The sequence below is a fragment of the Sinocyclocheilus anshuiensis genome, unplaced genomic scaffold (assembly GCF_001515605.1).
Source record: "Sinocyclocheilus anshuiensis isolate Anshui unplaced genomic scaffold, SAMN03320099.WGS_v1.1 scaffold1089, whole genome shotgun sequence".
Classification (NCBI taxonomy): Eukaryota; Metazoa; Chordata; class Actinopteri; order Cypriniformes; family Cyprinidae; genus Sinocyclocheilus; species Sinocyclocheilus anshuiensis.
Window position 1 is genome coordinate 1,289,311 of NW_015555709.1, and position 18,327 is coordinate 1,307,637.

The 18,327-nt window shown below is 33.5% G+C and overlaps 2 protein-coding genes across 4 annotated transcripts in view; one reads left to right on the top strand and one right to left on the bottom strand.

The window, feature by feature from the left end:
• LOC107671889 (POU domain, class 6, transcription factor 1) overlaps positions 1-2,118 on the bottom strand; it is an 18,489-nt gene extending 16,371 nt beyond the window's left edge. For all 3 annotated transcript variants that reach the window (XM_016464893.1, XM_016464892.1, XM_016464894.1), the window contains exon 1: positions 1,763-2,118. The gene's annotated coding sequence lies outside the window, so the exon portion shown is untranslated. The remainder of the gene's footprint in view (positions 1-1,762) is intronic.
• Positions 2,119-5,427: 3,309 nt separating this feature from the next.
• LOC107671873 (DAZ-associated protein 2-like) lies at positions 5,428-11,934 on the top strand. Its single transcript, XM_016464873.1, has 4 exons — positions 5,428-5,614; positions 6,874-6,989; positions 7,594-7,845; positions 9,168-11,934. The coding sequence occupies exons 1-4, from the start codon at positions 5,602-5,604 to the stop codon at positions 9,294-9,296; spliced, it is 510 nt and encodes a 169-aa protein (XP_016320359.1). The 5' UTR covers positions 5,428-5,601; the 3' UTR covers positions 9,297-11,934.
• Positions 11,935-18,327: the final 6,393 nt, after the last annotated feature.

Below are 18,327 nucleotides of genomic sequence, written 5' to 3' on the forward strand. Positions count from 1 at the left end.
TATGATATAAAATAACGTGTGCAATATTAGTGATTGCTAATGTAATAATATAGTTGCTCCTGATAGTCCTATCAACATGCTCACTCACTCACTTATTTATTTATTTAATTTGAGTGGGTAGTGCGGTCAAACTATTAATCGCGATTAATCGCATCCAAAATAAAAGTTTTTGTTTACATAATATATGTGTGTATAATGTGTATATTTATTATGTATATATAAAAACAAACACATGCATGTATATATTTAAGAAAAATATTTTGTGTTTATATTAAATATATTTATATATAATAAATGTAAATGTACATTATTTCAAACATGAAGTTTTAAAGGTAAAATAAAATAAAAAAGTAAGTGATTTAGTGCAACTAATTCTGACAAATATCTCATTTTAATCAGAAATACTTCACAATATGAAAGAAAATTATAATTTAAATATTAAGTCATAAAAGTAAAAAAATTCAGATTTAGTTGCACTAAACCACTTTTTTTTTTTTTACTTTTATAACTTAATTTTTAAGTAAATATAAAAAAAATTCTTCCATATTGTGAAGTATTTCTGGTTTAAATATGATATTTGTCCGAATTTGTTGCACTAAATCACATAAATATCCCATTTCGATTAGAAATACTTCACAATATGGAAGAAAAATTATGATTTAAAATACAGTATTAGGTTATAAAGGTAAAAGAAAATAAATATGTGATTTAGTGCAACTAATTCTAACAGATATCTCATTCTAATCAGAAACACTTCACAAAATGGAAGATAAATGTTGATTTAAATATTAAGTTAAGTTAGAAACTGCCATGTGATTTAGTTGCACTAAGTGTAACAAATAATTTACAAACAAGGATCCTTTTATAGTTTTCTAAAAAAAAAACAACAGCAAAAAAACAGAGTTCTTCACCTTTAGTTGTCTCACAAGGTTATCACAAAATGAATATCAAGTTTATTTAAAATGTAAAATATGATTGTGACTAGCAGCAAACCCTTACAAGAATTCACCATGGTAAACTTTCTGCTATAACACATCACTGTCACAAAAAAAAACAACAAAGGACAGTTTCTGCATTGTTTCAATAACATTACATATTGCATTTATTATTATTTTACAGTAATAACATTAAGTATAAATACTATGGTGTTTTGGCAGGAGCTATGAATACCATGGTAAATCTTTGCAAGGCATTGAGCAGATAATCATGACGTAGTGAAGTGTGTAACGTCACGTCTATGACGCCAGCTCTCAAGGTGGTCAACTTAAAATATTAGAATCCAAATAACTGGAAGAACGTAATCACAGTTCTTAAGAATTTGGCAGGCTACATTATTTCTAAATAAAAATCGACCGAGCATGTTCGAATGTCATCACTGTGCAAGTGCAATTTAAGATGTATGTCTTGCCTTAAAAATGTGCGCATGTAATTATCCTAAAAACAATAGAGCATTATATAAGCCTTGCGCATTTTCACATCAAGCAGGCCTGTGAGGTACTAGTGCAGCCCTCCCAACACATTCACAATACAATAATAAAAACTCTCCTCGCGGGACACACACTTCATCTACTGATCACACACTCCTCACATATGCCACGACTCGGGACGGCATTTGATGTATTTCCTTTCTCTTTATCATAAATATATAAATTATGCTAATTAAGACCATTGCATATTAACCAAAAACTCATTTCGAGTCCCGAGACTTCGTATTGCGTTGTGCAAAAATAACGTGCAAGCTGTGATCTTATTCACGACTTACCCGCTGAAAGGTGGGATATTTTCTTTATTTCTCCTCCTTCGGCGAGCTTTGCCACAGTTTGTTTTAAATATGCATAATTAAAAATTCATCTCACAGCTTCCGACGCGCGCTACGAATGCACACAAAAGAGCTATTTGCATGGATAAGGAGGCTCGGGAAAGCGCTGGTCCTCTTTTTAACTACATATTTAATGACGTCTCTCCGTTAACTGTCGTGCCGGTGAAGCAAGTGCACCTTAACAGCCAAGGTAAACCCTTATCTGCAGAAAAGTGGCGAAAAATTAACACAAATTTGCTCTTTTGCACTACGTCATGAACATAATTTATGCAGGCCGAGTCTCGCATTGAAAGAATGGCGCTGGCTCGACAGAACGGGAGCAATGGCCGTCTTAAAGGGACAGTACACAGTGTTTCTGCAGTTCACTGAACTCGATTCAGACTGCAATATTGCTACAGTGTGAGGTTATGCTTTCACTGTAAAATTAATCATATTAATAAAGAGATCAGTTTATTTTGTATGAATTATTGTTTATCAAAATATATTATTTTAGTGATATAATAATGGCAGCAAAAATAATATTTTTCATGCTTATTATTACTATTATTATGTTTTTTTGTGCCTTTAATGTGATAATGTGACTATTATTATGTTGTTTTCCAAAAACAATGATGTGAATAAAAAGTATAAGTATTTAAAATATTAATATTCATGTCATTCTATTCATGCAGTTTTTAAAGTTTTTAACTTTTAAAGAAAATTATAAAGGTGATTTTTATTACATGATAAAATGTCATATATACAGATAAACAGAACAAAATAGACAATTAAGTTGCTCACTGCACTATTCAAACCCTTGAATCCAACTGTAATATTGCTACATTGTGAGGTTATGCACTAATACTAACATTAATAATGACATCAATTTATTATTATTATCACTTATAGAAATTATGACATAATAATTAGTGTAATCATGACTACTACTATTGCTGTGTTTCTTCAAAATAACAAAATATTTTTTTAAGAATTTAAAATATTGATATTCTTGTCCTTCTACCTCTGTGTCCTTGTACCTCTTAAAGTCTAACACATTAAATGAAAACATACAGGCATATTATGATTCCATGTAAAATATTAATAAACAGAACAAAAAGGGCAATTCAAATGTTAAATGCAATTAATAAAGCATGGCATCTCAGCACTTACAAAACTGTACTCCTTTAGCAGATGTTTTTATCCAAAGTGACTTACAAATGAGGAATACTAAAGTAAATCAAGAAATAGAATGATAGAGAAAAAAGAGTTTGGCTAAAGCCCAAGCAGTTTAATCTTCAAGCACAGTTTTCCCTCTGATTGTTCCCCAGAGACGATCATTTTAGGGCACTGCAGACAAATGCATCTGTTGCATTGTTATTTGAATTTCTCTGTTGCATTGTTATTTGAATTTCTATTGTGATGATTGCATGTTTTTTGAGAAAGCGTCATGCACACCATTAAATGCATTCAAAATAAGATGTTCTTTGCTCGTGTCCTTTTTCATGAAAATAAGATGCATATTGATGCATATTCTTATATGTGATTTACAAGGCATATTCACATTTTTTATAATGAACTGGCTTATGAAAAAGACACCGTGTTTCTATACACACTCTGTGTCTTTCCTCTGTTGCCAAGCCAGCTGGCAAACACTTCCACTTGCATGCATTAGCAGCATATTGCCATGGAGCTCAAAGGAGTACTGGGATTGCTGAATACAGACGAATCTGTAATTAGGTTCACAGCCAGTATACAGGCCCCAACTAATACAGAGAAGTTCCATTTTAGATGTACTAAATGCATCTTTATACTGCCTAAGGAGCCTGTGGGCCTAGCCATAAAAATGCATAAATGACGTTTAATTTAGTCACACAGGTGCAAAACAAAATTTGGATCATCATTCCTATTCAAAGTCTGATACGTAATACATTGGGTTGAATATTGCAATTAAATTAAACAATCTTAATGAAACCTCTGCTCTGCTTGGCATACTTCCCAGGGCCTAATTATACAATATTACTTTAGGTTCATCAAGTGTGCAGAATCGTTCCATACTATCTAAGCTCAAAGGAGTACTGGAATTGCTGAATACAGACGAATCTGTAATTAGGTTCACAGCCAGTATACAGGCCCCAACTAATAAAGAGAAGTTCCATTTTAGATGTACTAAATGCATCTTTATACTGCCTAAGGAGCCTGTGGGCCTAGCCATAAAAATGCATAAATGACGTTTAATTTAGTCACACAGGTGCAAAACAAAATTTGGATCATCATTCCTATTCAAAGTCTGATACGTAATACATTGGGTTGAATATTGCAATTAAATTAAACAATCTTAATGAAACCTCTGCTCTGCTTGGCATACTTCCCAGGGCCTAATTATACAATATTACTTTAGGTTCATCAAGTGTGCAGAATCGTTCCATACTATCTAACCCTTTGAGTAGACAGGATATCAATAATAATGTTACTGGGAAAGTAAAATATAAAAATATTCACATCAAATATTTAATTAGACAATGAATAATTCAGCATATAAGCAACATACCAAACTGTCAACACTTAAGTAATAGCAGGGCATGTTGTCACGCTACAGTATTTGGGGTGTCACAATGAAGCAGCCTGCAATTAATGGAATATTAAATTGCAGAGGTGTAAAGACCCTAAAAACCATACTTGAGTAAAAATACAGATACCTTACAGTGAAAATGACTCCACTACACGTTACAAGTCACCAATTCCACAACAACTTGAGTAGAAGTCTTAGAGTATCTGATTTTAACAGTACTTAAGTATTTTACTTATACTATATATAGGCTCAAAGTTGCACTAGTCAAAGAGACATGCCAATGAAAAACTGTAATGTTGTGGAGAAGCTGCAGAAAACAGGCAGAGGCAAGGATCTATGTGCTGGTATTTCATGGAAAAAAAAACAATAAGGCAAACTAGGTCCATGCAAAATGTAATGTGTAACTGCAACACTCATTTTAAATGTAGTGGAGTAAAGTGTACAGATACTCATTCAAAAATGTAGTGAAGTAGAGAGTAAAAGTTGCTAATATCTTTGATACTCAGTACAACTACAAAGTACCCAAAAAGATATTCAAGTACAGTAACTAATTACATTTACTCCAATACTCTACACCTCTGTTAAATTGTGACATATGAAACCGCATGTGAAGCCTTGCTCTGATCTGACATTTATTAGAAGTACTCTTAACCTGAAATCGCAGTCCAAAATTTTAGTTAAAATCTACTTTGTCTGCATGTTTGCTAGTGTAGTTTTATTACAGAAATATTAAGAGCTTTTTGAACTAGGTGTTTGAACCCGACATAAAAACCATTTGAGAAAATATATAATTGTGTAACTGGACTTTTAACTCCTATAATTACAGAGATAAGGTAGCCTATGGCCTTTGTGCCAGATTCCATCTGTGACACCTGCCCTACGTATAAACACTAATATTTTACACGTAAATACGTCAAATTCAATATATATTCTATCATTTTAGGATTTATACAATAACGTTTATTTTCACAGTATAAAGTGGGGCTTACTGAGACTTTCGTTTTTGCGATATTATGAGTCACGAGTTTCTCTTTAACAGGGAGTGGCGTCCAAAAATTGACGCGTGCGTGATGTAGCTCCTCCCAACACAAATATACTCAAAGCTTAGCCCGACGAAAACAAGGAAGTAAGACGAGGAACTTTGAGTAAACCTTATATTTATTGTCATATAAACGCAGAATTCGGTCTGTTGAAATTCTCGTCGCGTAGAATATATTATCTACAGTGAAGAACAATGAACAACAAAGGTAAATACACGATCACCTCCGCGCTTCTGCTATTTTGCTTAGCCGCTTCCTAGCAACTACCAATGGAGTTAGCCAGCATAACTGACTTGCATAACAAACGACTTTACACAATGAACTCTTATTGATTATGTGCCAAAACATCTGCCATCGACTGTCTCCTGACGGACACTGTAATATTTAACGCGGTAGTGTCTTTTTTTAGCGGACTGGATAATGTTTTAGACTGAAAACGGGTAAACGGAGATTAGCTTGGCTGCTACAGCGCGATGACGTGATCGGAAAGGTGACCTCATTAAGAAAGCGAGACGCTCACAGCATCAGATTAATCATTAAATTAATCTAATTTAAAAGTGTTTAATCGATATACTGTGAGGTATTTATTCAAGAACCGTTTGTCTTATTTTTTTCTATCGTAATTTAGCTGTCAGTGAAGACTGGCCTTTTTGTCTCTTGTTTGTTTGTGTGTGGCTTAATGTCATTTATTGTAATACGTTTCCACATCCATATGTGTGACTCTGGACCACAAAACCAGTCTTAAGTGTCAATTTTTCCAAATTGAGATTTATACATCAATCGTAAAGCTGAATAAATAAGCTTTCCGTTGATGTATGGTTTATTAGGATCGGACGATATTTGGCCGAGATGCAACTATTTGAAAATCTGAGGGTGCAAAGAAATCAAAATACTGTGAAAATCACCTTCAAAGTTGTCCAAATGTAGTCCTTAGCAATGCATAATACTAATCAAAAATGTTGATATAGTTTTGATATATTTATGGTAGGAAATGTACAAAATATCTTCATGGACCATGACCTTTACTTAATATTCTAATGATTTTTGGCAAAAAAAAAATCGATAATTTTGACCCATACAATGTATTTTTTGGCTATTGCTACAAACATACCCGTGCAACTTGAGACTGGTTTTATGGTCCAGGGTCACATACTTTTTATAGAAAGTCATTTGTCAATAATCATTTCTGTTTTGGTCAATATCACAAAACCTTTAAAAAAAACATGTCTGGGTCACTTCAAAATTATTTTTATTCTTTTGGCAATGTATTTTAATTTTTTTAATTTAATCCACATTTCAAGCCTGTCTACTCTAGTTTAAGGAAAACCGCAGAATGGTTTCTCTTGGTCAATATCTTTAGTACAAAACCAAAGTATTGCTGGCTACTTTACAGTAAATCAACTTAAGATTCTGTTGTGATATTAATTTTAAACCATTACCTGTCTTTTTTTTTTTTCTCCATGCAGGTTCATATCCACAATCTGTTTACCCTCAGCAGAGCACAGCACCCGTTTATCCGCCTGCTATGCAAATCCCTCCTCAGGTGTCTGCATATCCAGATGCCCCTCCTCCATACTCTGAGGTAACCAGTACAATTTACTCATTATGTCAATGTACAATATCTCATTAAAGCATTCAAGTGGGTCTTTTTACAATGTCACATTTTAATCTAGTACTATATAAAAAAAACAACTTGTTTTGGAAGCACTTCAGAAGCATTTTCAAAAATGTATGTTTCATTACTCAAGACTGCATGCTAAAGATTCCCGCTAAAGATTCTTCTGAGAACATGAACATTTTTGGAAATTCTTTTAAATAGCATGGTATTCTATCTAGTATAATAGATTTATAACCAATTAATAAAGTAAAATGAAGTAATAAGTCAGAAGAGGCTGTTCATTAAACAGTTTTAGAACTTTAATAAAAACCCTGAATTTTTTTAATATAAAATTGCAGGAAAAGTTATGTAATAAAAGATATGACTGTTTGATAAAATGTTAATTTCATTAACTATAACTTTAGGCTATTATACGGTTGCAGATTTGTGTTTAACTGCATTTTAAAATGGCTTTGAGTGCAGCTAATTAAAAAAAAAAAACTTTTAATATAAATTCTGTGTTTATTCCATACAAAAAATGGTTACAATAATTTACGGTTTCAAATTTTGAAATGTTTCCCCCTCGCAGGTTTATCAGCCCAGGTATATGGCTTCTCCCCCAGCCCCTGGACAGATGCCCCCAATGACCTCAGCTTACCCTGGTACTCAGATGTACATGCCCATGCATGCTCAGACTGTGCCAATGGGGGCCTTGGCCCCTAATGTCCCAATGGCATATTATCCGATGGGGCCCATGTACCCCACTGGTTCCACCCTCATGGTGGAAGGCGGATTTGATGCTGGAGCTCGCTTTGGGCCTGGCACCAGTGCTTCCATTCCTGTGAGTATTCCCAGTAAACATCTAGGAAGTACTATGCATTTAGCAGCCTACAATTAAGGGAATAGTTCACCCAAAAACCGGAAATTTGATAAAAATCTACTAACTCTCAGGCCATCCAAGTTGTAGATGAGTTTGTATCTTCATCAGAACAGATTTGTAAAAAATGTGGCTTTATATTACTTGCTCACCAATGGATCTTCTGCAGTGAATGGGTGCCGTCAGAATGAGGGTGATAAAATTACAATAATCCTCATGACTCCAGTCCATCAATTAACGGCTTGTGAAGTGAAAAGCTGTGTGTTTGTAAGAAACAAATCCATCATTAAGATATTTTAACTTCAAACCTTTGCTTCCAGCTAAATATGAGTCCATAATTATTAATAACGCCTCCAGTGAAAAAGTTGTCTTGTCTGAATAAGGAGGGAAATATGCACAGATCAAGCACAGTTTACAAGCAAAAACAGTTCTGTGGATTTTGATGTGAGAGGACAACAGGAGATGGACTTTTTCGCTGGAGGAAGCATTATTATCATATTTTTGTCAGACACAATGGTTTAGTTAAAACATCTTAATGGATTTGTTTCTACAAACATGCAGCTTTTCACAAGATGTTAATTGATGGACTGTGATCTTTTATCAGCTGTTTGAACTCTCATTCTGAGATGTGATGAAATTCTAAATATCTCCAATTTTTTTCAATGTAGAAACTATCTATATATCTTGGATGGCCTGATAGTGAATACATTTTCACCAAATTTTCATTTTTGGGGGGTATTTATTCCTTTAAGCAAATCCAGTTGATATTGCAGGACCTATTCTGATTTGATTTATTGAGATGTGGGACAAAACATTTTATGTATATGTTTATTAGGTATTTAAGATGTATTTGATGTATTTAACCATGTCATCATAATATGTTAAGAAATGTAGGATTTTTAGATTATTTCCTTCATTTTGTACAAAATCAGGAAAATTATGTGATATGGAAAAAAAAAATTTTCAACAAAGTCAGCTGTTAACCTGTAAGACTTCTTCGTGATAATTATTTTATGAAAATAGAAGTAGGAGGTTGCACTAAACATGTTTACACATTAATAAAAAATTTAAAAAAACATCACAATGTGTGTTTTTTTCACACTTCTGTAGCCTGATTTGTCCCTTAACTCAACAGTCCACAATACTCAGTGTGAAATTCCTTTCAGGTTCAGTCTGTTCTGAGATATTATAAGTTATGACTTTACATTTTCTCTTGGCATAGATGTGCCTGAAAATGTAGCTGATGAAATATGTATTTGATTTACATATTTGTCTTCACATTCAAGCCTCCACCACCTGGACACATCCCTAACGCGGCTCAGATGGCAGCCATGCAAGGTGCAAATGTGGTGATGTCACAACGTAAGGGCAACTTTTTCATGGGCGGCTCCAGCGGCGGTTACACCATCTGGTAACAGTGAGCACCCCACTGGGCCTGGACCGAAGCCCTCCTTCCTTCTCCTTGGTTCCCTTTACCTGTTCTCCCACCCCTGCCTCCTTTGGGGCTGCTTGGCTAAGCCACAATACTGATTTAATCTAATGGAATGTAATATTTTAGAGCCCCTTACTCAAGGTACAATACGCCGCTGTTGATATAATTGTGTAATATCGCATTTACATAATGTCTAACACAATTATTGCGTATTCACAATTAAAAAAACGCATGATAATTGTAAGTTGGAACTTCTAGTGATCATATGTCATCTACCATATTTATCGGTTGGCTAATTTAGAGAGTAAACAACTTTGAAGGTGAAGACCAGGTCATTTTTACCTTTACTGACTCTTACAACTTCATTTTTACAGTACATTTTCTAGTTTTTGGTCGTCTTCTTGAGCCAGAGATCATGCCAAGAGAACTGCCGAGTCAGTTTGATCATCAAGTAGCTATGCACTTGAAACTTTCTCTTTGAATAGTATGCTTAACTACGCCTTTCATTCATATTATTAAGGTCTTGTCAGATTTGTAAAATGCAGATTTAAGCACTCTTAATCAAAGAGAAAGATGTGTTTACAACTTCAAACAATGGCAGCGTATCGTACCTTTGGGCAAGCTTATATAAATATTATCAGGTGCCAAAACTGCACCATTATTTAAAAGCAAAGGAATTTACATATGAATGAACCTAAATGCAGTAAAAGAGAGAGTGAACAAGATTAACTAAACTGGTTCAGAAAAGTAGGATTTTGTTTTTTTCAATATTTTCCCTCCAATGTCGGATACCCAGAGCTGTACATTTAGCCGTTTCACTTAGTTTAGCGCGTGTTATGTGTGTTCCAGCTATATGTGCTTCTAGACAAAATTTTTAGCATTTTCCACAAAGGTAAAGTTGCTTACAGAGGTCAGGGCTTAATCAAGAGACAACTTAATTTCAGTATTTTAAACGATTTGGCACATCAAGCTTTTTTTTGTTTTTTTTTGTGGGGAGCTGCTTGTACCAAAGATTTTCGCTTTTTGTAAGTCTTCTGTCATAGTACATCTGCACACAGATTCATACTGAAATAAATAAACATATCATATTTAGATGATGGTGATTGCTTTCCGGGCAGAGCAAACCACTGCTGTGACTGCATTTTCTAGGGGTTGTGTTTTAAAAAATATATAAATGTTTCCTAGTTGCATCTTGATGTTTCTGCATGCACTTTTCAGTAGTTTTGTTCTTAATAAAGAATTTTCATTGTTCAATTTTTTTAGGAGTACTACAGGATTAATTTGTGCACTGTCAACCAATTCTGAAATGTTTTTGCAGATTTCTTTTGTACATATGCATTTAAATACGAATAGCATCAGTTATAATTGGTTCTGCATTGATGATTTTCAAAGCAGTGCGGTAATGCGTAGCAGCAAATACAACGGCTGAGAAATTGTTTATTTGTAAATGTTTCGCAAGGGATTAAAGTTTTGCTCTCTCTCGTCTCTAATGTGATTTAGAAAAATACCTATCAAAAAAGGAAAAGCTCACAGAATGCACTGAGTTACACCAGCAGTTGTCTCCACTGCTTTTTGCGCTTCTATTTGATTTAATTGCGAAATCTTCATTTCTACTCCCAAGTGATAGAATGACATTCAAAAGCAGCCGTTTACTCTTCGACACTACACGCTTAAGCTCTGTAGCAGTTATCTGTATTAGATGTGACCGTAAATCTAAAATGCTGCTTATTTTGCTAGATAGCACAGAGGTGAAATGCTTATAAATGCTTACTTAGGTTTATTCTCCGTACATTCACTGGTATCAAATTATTTTTGGTCACTATACCATATATATTTTCTGATTGAATTTGAAAATATAGGAAATTTTATGCTAGCCTGGCAAATGGGGCTCATTTTTTAGGCTTTACATGTATCAGGTGCATCACTGGGTATCCGACACTACAGTACCGTTCTAAAGGTTTTGCCCATTTGAACAAAAAAAGACCATTCAGGTAGATTTTCTCTCTGCAAATAAAGGAAATAAATGTTTTTGATGTAAAAAAAAACAACAAAAAAAAACAACAAAAAAAAACATGCCAAGTATGCTGGCATTGCCTTAGCACCATTTCTATAATTTTCTGTGACGTAGGCTTCTGACCTGGTAGTTTCCTAACCTGACTTTATGCCATTCCTTATTTAATCCCATTTCATTTATTCTTACTTTGCTAGGAAAATAACATAAGGAAAAAAAACATGAGGGCAAAGCCTTCAGAACTCAATATCCACTTCAACTTAGCGCAGCATTTTATCATGGCATGTGGCACCGTGTGTTTGTGTATGCAATGTAGCGGATACACTGCTTATCTTGAGCCTCAATACCATGACAGTCATGGATGGTATACGTCTATGTGGGCACTACAGTTCAGGGAACCCTTCTGATTTTTTTTTCTATATATATATAATATAAAAAGATTGTGATGGGTTGTAATGGATGCATACTGCAGCATCAAGGAACCAAGGTCCTTCCTAGTTTGCTACATGACAAAATGGTCTCCAATGAAAATGTGGTGCACTTCACTTTTTTTTATACTAAACCTTAAGTATAAAACAAAATTTAGAATAAAAGCTATTTTGAATTTTGACAATCTGTGTTGTAATATGTCTTTCAATGTTTCATGTTTATATTTTTGTATGCTGGGGTTGTATATTTGGAGGTTTATCTCCAGGTCATTACAAATGTTTGTCAAAAATCACCAATTCACATTCACTCCAATGCAATAATGACTCTAGATCTTGGAGATGATGCATTCTATCTTTGTCAATCACAATCCAAAGTCTTAAAGGAAGTTAAATATCTTACAATATATAATTTTTGCACTGACAAAACTATTAGCACAGAATTAATTTCAAATTAAATCTAAATTTTGGTTTTACTAGCAATTTTCAACTAGCTAGACACTTGTATTTGACATTGTATTATAATCAATAACTGCAGTATCATATTGATAGAGCAATTAAAAAAATATTACTCAGAAGCCGACATATAAATTACATTCATTTTCATAAGTAACATACGACTGTAACCCTGCACAAAAAAATATCAGGTATCATATATGCATCTGATATTATGATCAGCATGTGTTTGTTTTACAAATAATGACAGAGGTATTATATTTGGCACTGTTACAGCATGCCTATGTAACAAAAATACATTTTGAATTATAAAATGTGTCAATAAAAAAAAAAAAAAGTAAAGTACATTTAAATATTTTACAAGGCACTGTAACCGTGGACTCCAACTATCCATAATCTAAGAGTTCTGCCAATAAAAATTTTTTTTTTTTTTTTAAAGTAATAAAAAGCTAGGCAAAATTATATAGAAGTTTTTTTTTTTTTTTTAAAGTAATAAAAAGCTAGGCAAAATTATATAGAAGGGAAAAGGCATATTGAAAAGCCACAAATTAACACTATATTGACTTATAACCGAATAAAATCAAATTTGTACAGTGCCTCCAATGTTTTCCGTTTGATAGAGGTGCAGTGCCACTTATGCTACCTGAACACTAATAATAGCTGATAAAAACTCCATAATTACTGATAAATTATTTGTTGATAACTACTGCATATGAACTTTCTTGTCATTTCTGCTGAAGCAGCAAGTTTGTTTTTTGAGTGAACTATAAACTATATACAAAGGCATAACAATTTGACAGCAAAAAAATTATTGTCTCAGTAACTGACAGTAACTTTACCATACGAAAACCGATGGTGAGCTTATTGACCTCATGAATAAACAACTTTTTACTTCTGGCTTATCCTCCCAACATAAAACTCGACCTGTATCCCTTCAACTAAACATTCTTTCATACAGCACAGACTAGTGGTTTATGTCCCATATGTCTTGCACATACACCTCTCTACATAGACTATTTAGATGTCTTCAGCAGTCTATGCGTATCGATCATGGGTTAAATCCCTCTGATGCTAAGCAGTTCAGATGAAGTATTCCTTCTTGTTTTCAGTGACGGTGTCATTGTAGACCTGGTCAGGGTCCACTCCTGGAGCAGGCTCACCTGCGGTTCTGTAAACACCCTTACTGTGGCACAAGTATCTGTACAGCAGGAACCCACAGACAACAAGAGTCAGAAGGATGAGGGCAATTACCACTAAAAGAGAAAAGAAAAATCATTTTAAACAGCCAGAAATATGCAATAAATCAAATGAAGAAAACAGTACTCTTCAAGGTTACACTTTATTTTGATGGTCCCCTTTACACATTCTGTTGACTATACATAACTTTGCAACTACACATCAACTAACTCTCATTAGAGTACTAGTAGACTTAGTTATTTACAGTTAATACAATGTCTGTTAAGAAGCCATCAAAATAAATCAGATATTAAGCAAAGACAGTACTATAACTAATGCTATAATGACTGGTAGTTGCCAAGTTTCTTTTAGTAAACAAAAAAGGAACCATTAAAAAATGTGTTAACCTCAAAATATATATATAAAAAAAAAATAATAAAAAATGTATTCTGAAAGTAATTTTAGAGGCTTTAGAATGAAGATATAAGTATAATTAAAATCAAAGAAAAAAAAATCTTCCTAATTTGGAAATAAAACTTGTGCATGTTTCATATGGCATTATAAACAAATACACAATTTATATGAAATAATATATGTAATTGATATAATATAATAAAGTATGATTTACACCATCCAACCTGACAGATAATGCCAAAACAAGTCAGAATAAAAGTCGGCAAAATAATTGAATTATTGTTATATAATAAACACGACAGTTTAAATGTTTTGACCTTTTTTGAGGAAATGAATACCTTTATTCAGCAGGGATGCATTAAATTGTTCAAAAAGTAACAGTAAAGACAAAATGTTATAAAATATTTCTATTTCAAATAATGCTGTTCTTTTGAACTTTCTATTCATCAAAGAATTATGAAAAATAAGTCTATTGTGGTTTTCATAAAATGCAATTTTCAACATTGATAAAAATCAGCATATTAATTATTTCTGAAGGATTATGTGACACTGAAGACTGGAGTAATGGTTGTTGAATATTCAGCTTTGCAATGACAGGAATAAATTACCCTTTAAATATATATTAAAATAGAAAACCGTTATTTTAATAATAATGGTAAGAATATTTCACAATATTACTGTTTTTACTGTTTTTTTTATCAAATGAATGCAGCCTTGGTGAGCATAAGAGATGAAGAAAATCTTACATTACAATATATAAAATTGATCACAAGCCCAAATCTGGATGCAAACTGGAAGTTGTACATGACGCATGACCCAAACCATTCCCAAAGGCTTGAAGCTGGAGTCAGGTGGCAAGCCTCTAATATGTAACATTATCATGACACCTGCTGGCAAACACTGTGTATATTGTGTATTCCTTTACTATCGCCACAAAAGCTTTCTAGGATTGTCCAGCACAATATATAATTCCTTGTCATTAGGGTAATACACTAGACGTCAATTACCTCCAATGACAGTCATGTCTGTTTGCGGTGGAGCTGCAGTTGTTGATGCAACATCTATCCATGAGAAAAAAACACAACACTGAAGGAGACGCACAAAACCTGTATGTCAAGATTACATGCAGTAAATGTGGAATTACAACCATTTCCGGCTAGAGAAACTGTTCAGCATTGTTGAAGAGTAATCAGATTAGGAGAAATGCAACATGGCACGGTGTTAGGCATTAACTGTGCATAGATTTTATTTAATGCTTAAGCATCGCCTCCAATGAAACATTTCTAGACCCAAATGAGGTCAGGTTAGACTAGTGTACAAGTATTAAGTAAGCAAAATAAATAGTGCTAGTGCCAAGATTATGTTACACCAGCCTATTACAATGTTCAGATTCAATGTTTGATATGAGTGACACACCTGCAGCCTGTGAGGGAAACTTTTAATGCTGTTCAAGCAGTTTGCTCTTTATATTAGAAGACAAAGTGTAGAACTTACCAGTAGGTGCAATGCTAGTCATGGTGAAAGTCATAATTGTATTGAAACGGACACCTATATGGAACAAAATAAACAAGTGTTGACTCATTTCAACATGAAAATTATAGTTCCAACTGTTACTTTTTACAAATATGTGTTTCTGTAACAGACGATGACTTGTTAAGTAAACTTCCGTTTAAACATTAACTAAATGTGGACAAACATCACTGGGATGTGAGACAGATGCATCGCTCAACCTGTACAGTTTATGTCCCATTGAGGCCTATTGGTGTTGTTTGAAGAGAGGGACACTTATATGTGGGTGGAGGAATAGGAAATTGTGTATTAAAGGTTCAGGGACTTAAATATCATTATGACTTTTAGAAATGTCTACATCTTGACTTTTTGAAAGATAAGTACTTTTCAAAGACTCATGTAAACCTGCTTTTTAAAAACAATTCTACAGCTATACATCATAGGTTAAAAGTCATTCTATAAAACGGGTGCTTCTTCTAGTTTGAGATGGTAATTTTTTAAACATTGTGATACATTGCGTAATTATAAATTGTACATTATTGCTATTTCAAGCTAAATTAAAGGTATAGTTCACTCCAAAAAAAATAAAAAAATCTCCTGAGAATTTGCTCACCCTCAGGCCATCCAAGAGATGAGGTTTTTTTTTTTACTTTAAAAACATCTTGATGGATTTGTTTCTTACAAACAAGCAGCTTTTTGATTTACAAGACTTTAATTGGAGTCGTGTAGATTACTTGTGGATTATTGTGATGTTTTTATCAGCTGTTTGGACTCTCATTCTGACGGCACCCATTCACTGCAACAACCCCATCAACATCTTGGATGGCCTGAGATTGCGTAATTATAAATTGTACATTATTAATTGCACATAATTGCTATTTCAAGCTAAATTAAAGGTATAGTTCACTCCAAAAAAAATAAAAAAATCTCCTGAGAATTTGCTCACCCTCAGGCCATCCAAGAGATGAGGTTTTTTTTTTTACTTTAAAAACATCTTGATGGATTTGTTTCTTACAAACAAGCAGCTTTTTGATTTACAAGACTTTAATTGGAGTCGTGTAGATTACTTGTGGATTATTGTGATGTTTTTATCAGCTGTTTGGACTCTCATTCTGACGGCACCCATTCACTGCAACAACCCCATCAACATCTTGGATGGCCTGAGGGTGAGTGCATTTTCAGCAAATTTTTATTTTTGGTCAAACAAGTGTTTCTGTAATGCTTTTTTATATATTTTGGACCACAATTAAGCTTGTTATGAAATAGTAATGTGATTGACAAGCATACAACAAAAAATACACTGTTTGGAATTTCACTTGACAATGACAAACTATTTTATTTATTGAATTACTATTTTAAAAAATGAAAAATTATGCTCCCCATAACATAGAGACACAACTTCATGGGGACACAACTTCAACATCTTTTTAATAATACGTCAATTAAAATATACAAATATATAGAGATATTATTATTATATATATATAATAGGATAAAATGCTAGTGTGAAGAAGTTGGATACACAAGGGTGGAGACTGGTCAGATAAGGCATGGTGAAAGACAGAAAATAATTTATTTTTCTTTTTTTATGCTGTGGTAAGGGAAAATGTCAATATTAATATACATTAAATGTTTGCATTAGCTTTTCATTATTTAACTAATATTTACCCACTTGCATATAATGTACACAAACGCACCCGTTTTGTCTATTGACCCTTAAAGTTGTAAATAAAATAGTCACAAGTCTAAACTGAATCAACTTTCGTTCTTACAAATAATGCTAGTGTGAAGAAGGTGGATACACAAGGGTGGAGACTGGTCAGATAAGGCATGGTGAAAGACAGAAAATAATTTATTTTTATTTTTTTATGCTGTGGTAAGGGAAAATGTCAATATTAATATACATTAAATGTTTGCATTAGCTTTTCATTATTTAACTAATATTTACCCACTTGCATATAATGTACACAAACGCACCCGTTTTGTCTATTGACCCTTAAAGTTGTAAATAAAATAGTCACAAGTCTAAACTGAATCAACTTTCGTTCTTACAAATCTCGTAGGGTTAAAACACAAAGCTCATTTTTAAACGGTTCTCATTGTGATGTACGTTAGCCAGGTAACTTACACCACACACAAAGCTAGAGATGCGCACCGGCGAGTTTGTTTGTTTGTAGTAGAGACAACCTAAAACTGTAATCCTCACGATTCCGTTTATTTGATTTGATCGATAGTAGTCGGAAATCCCCTCTCACACTGTGAACGATCACTTTAAAGAGCTGTAAAACTCATAATCAGCTGTTCAGCCATTTGAAACCGTCAGATCTAACGTTAGTTAACGTTGCTTCCAGCCCAACCGGAACAAAAAAAAACTTACCTGCTTGAGTGTCAAAGTCGCGGATAAACTACTTTTAGTCGAAGATGCAGATCACTATTATCAAAGTTAAACTTCAGACCGAGAAATCATGGATAGTAAGCAGTGTTCAAGCCAAAGCATAACAGTATGAAGCCGCCACGAGCTCATCCACAAAACTGTCTGGAGTGCGCGATGTCCGATTTGTGAAGGAATCGTTTACTTGATTCGGATCTTTTAAGTGAATCAGTTTAACGAACTGGTTCACAATTCCAACCTGAACGACGCGTTCACGACTAGGACTGAATTCTGAGCGGTTTTCGAGTCAAAAACCCTAAACGATTTATTAGAACACATCCGTTGTCGTGATAAACCTGGATTTTAAAAAGTACTGGAATGTATGGCAGTTTTATCAACGCACTTACAAACATAGCCTACACAAACAGAGTCCCTTAATGTCAAATAACTGTCATTTTATTCATTTATTTTTTTACTATTTTATTAAAACATGTCAATTTTGTGACTAAACGATATAAGTACCGTTTAGGCCTAATGTAGCCTAAACGCAAAAAAAATGTTTAGTTATTAAATGATTTTATGTTTTTATGAGCTATATCATAGCTGCAACAAACTGAACTGGGGCACATAAAATAAAATAAAAACTCACTAA

Excerpts from the sequence above, each read along its gene's own strand:
- LOC107671873 (XM_016464873.1), top strand. Across the intron at positions 6,990-7,593 it reads CCCCTCCTCCATACTCTGAG|GTTTATCAGCCCAGGTATAT; the intron begins GTAACCAGTACA and ends TCCCCCTCGCAG. Across the intron at positions 7,846-9,167 it reads GCACCAGTGCTTCCATTCCT|CCTCCACCACCTGGACACAT; the intron begins GTGAGTATTCCC and ends TTCACATTCAAG.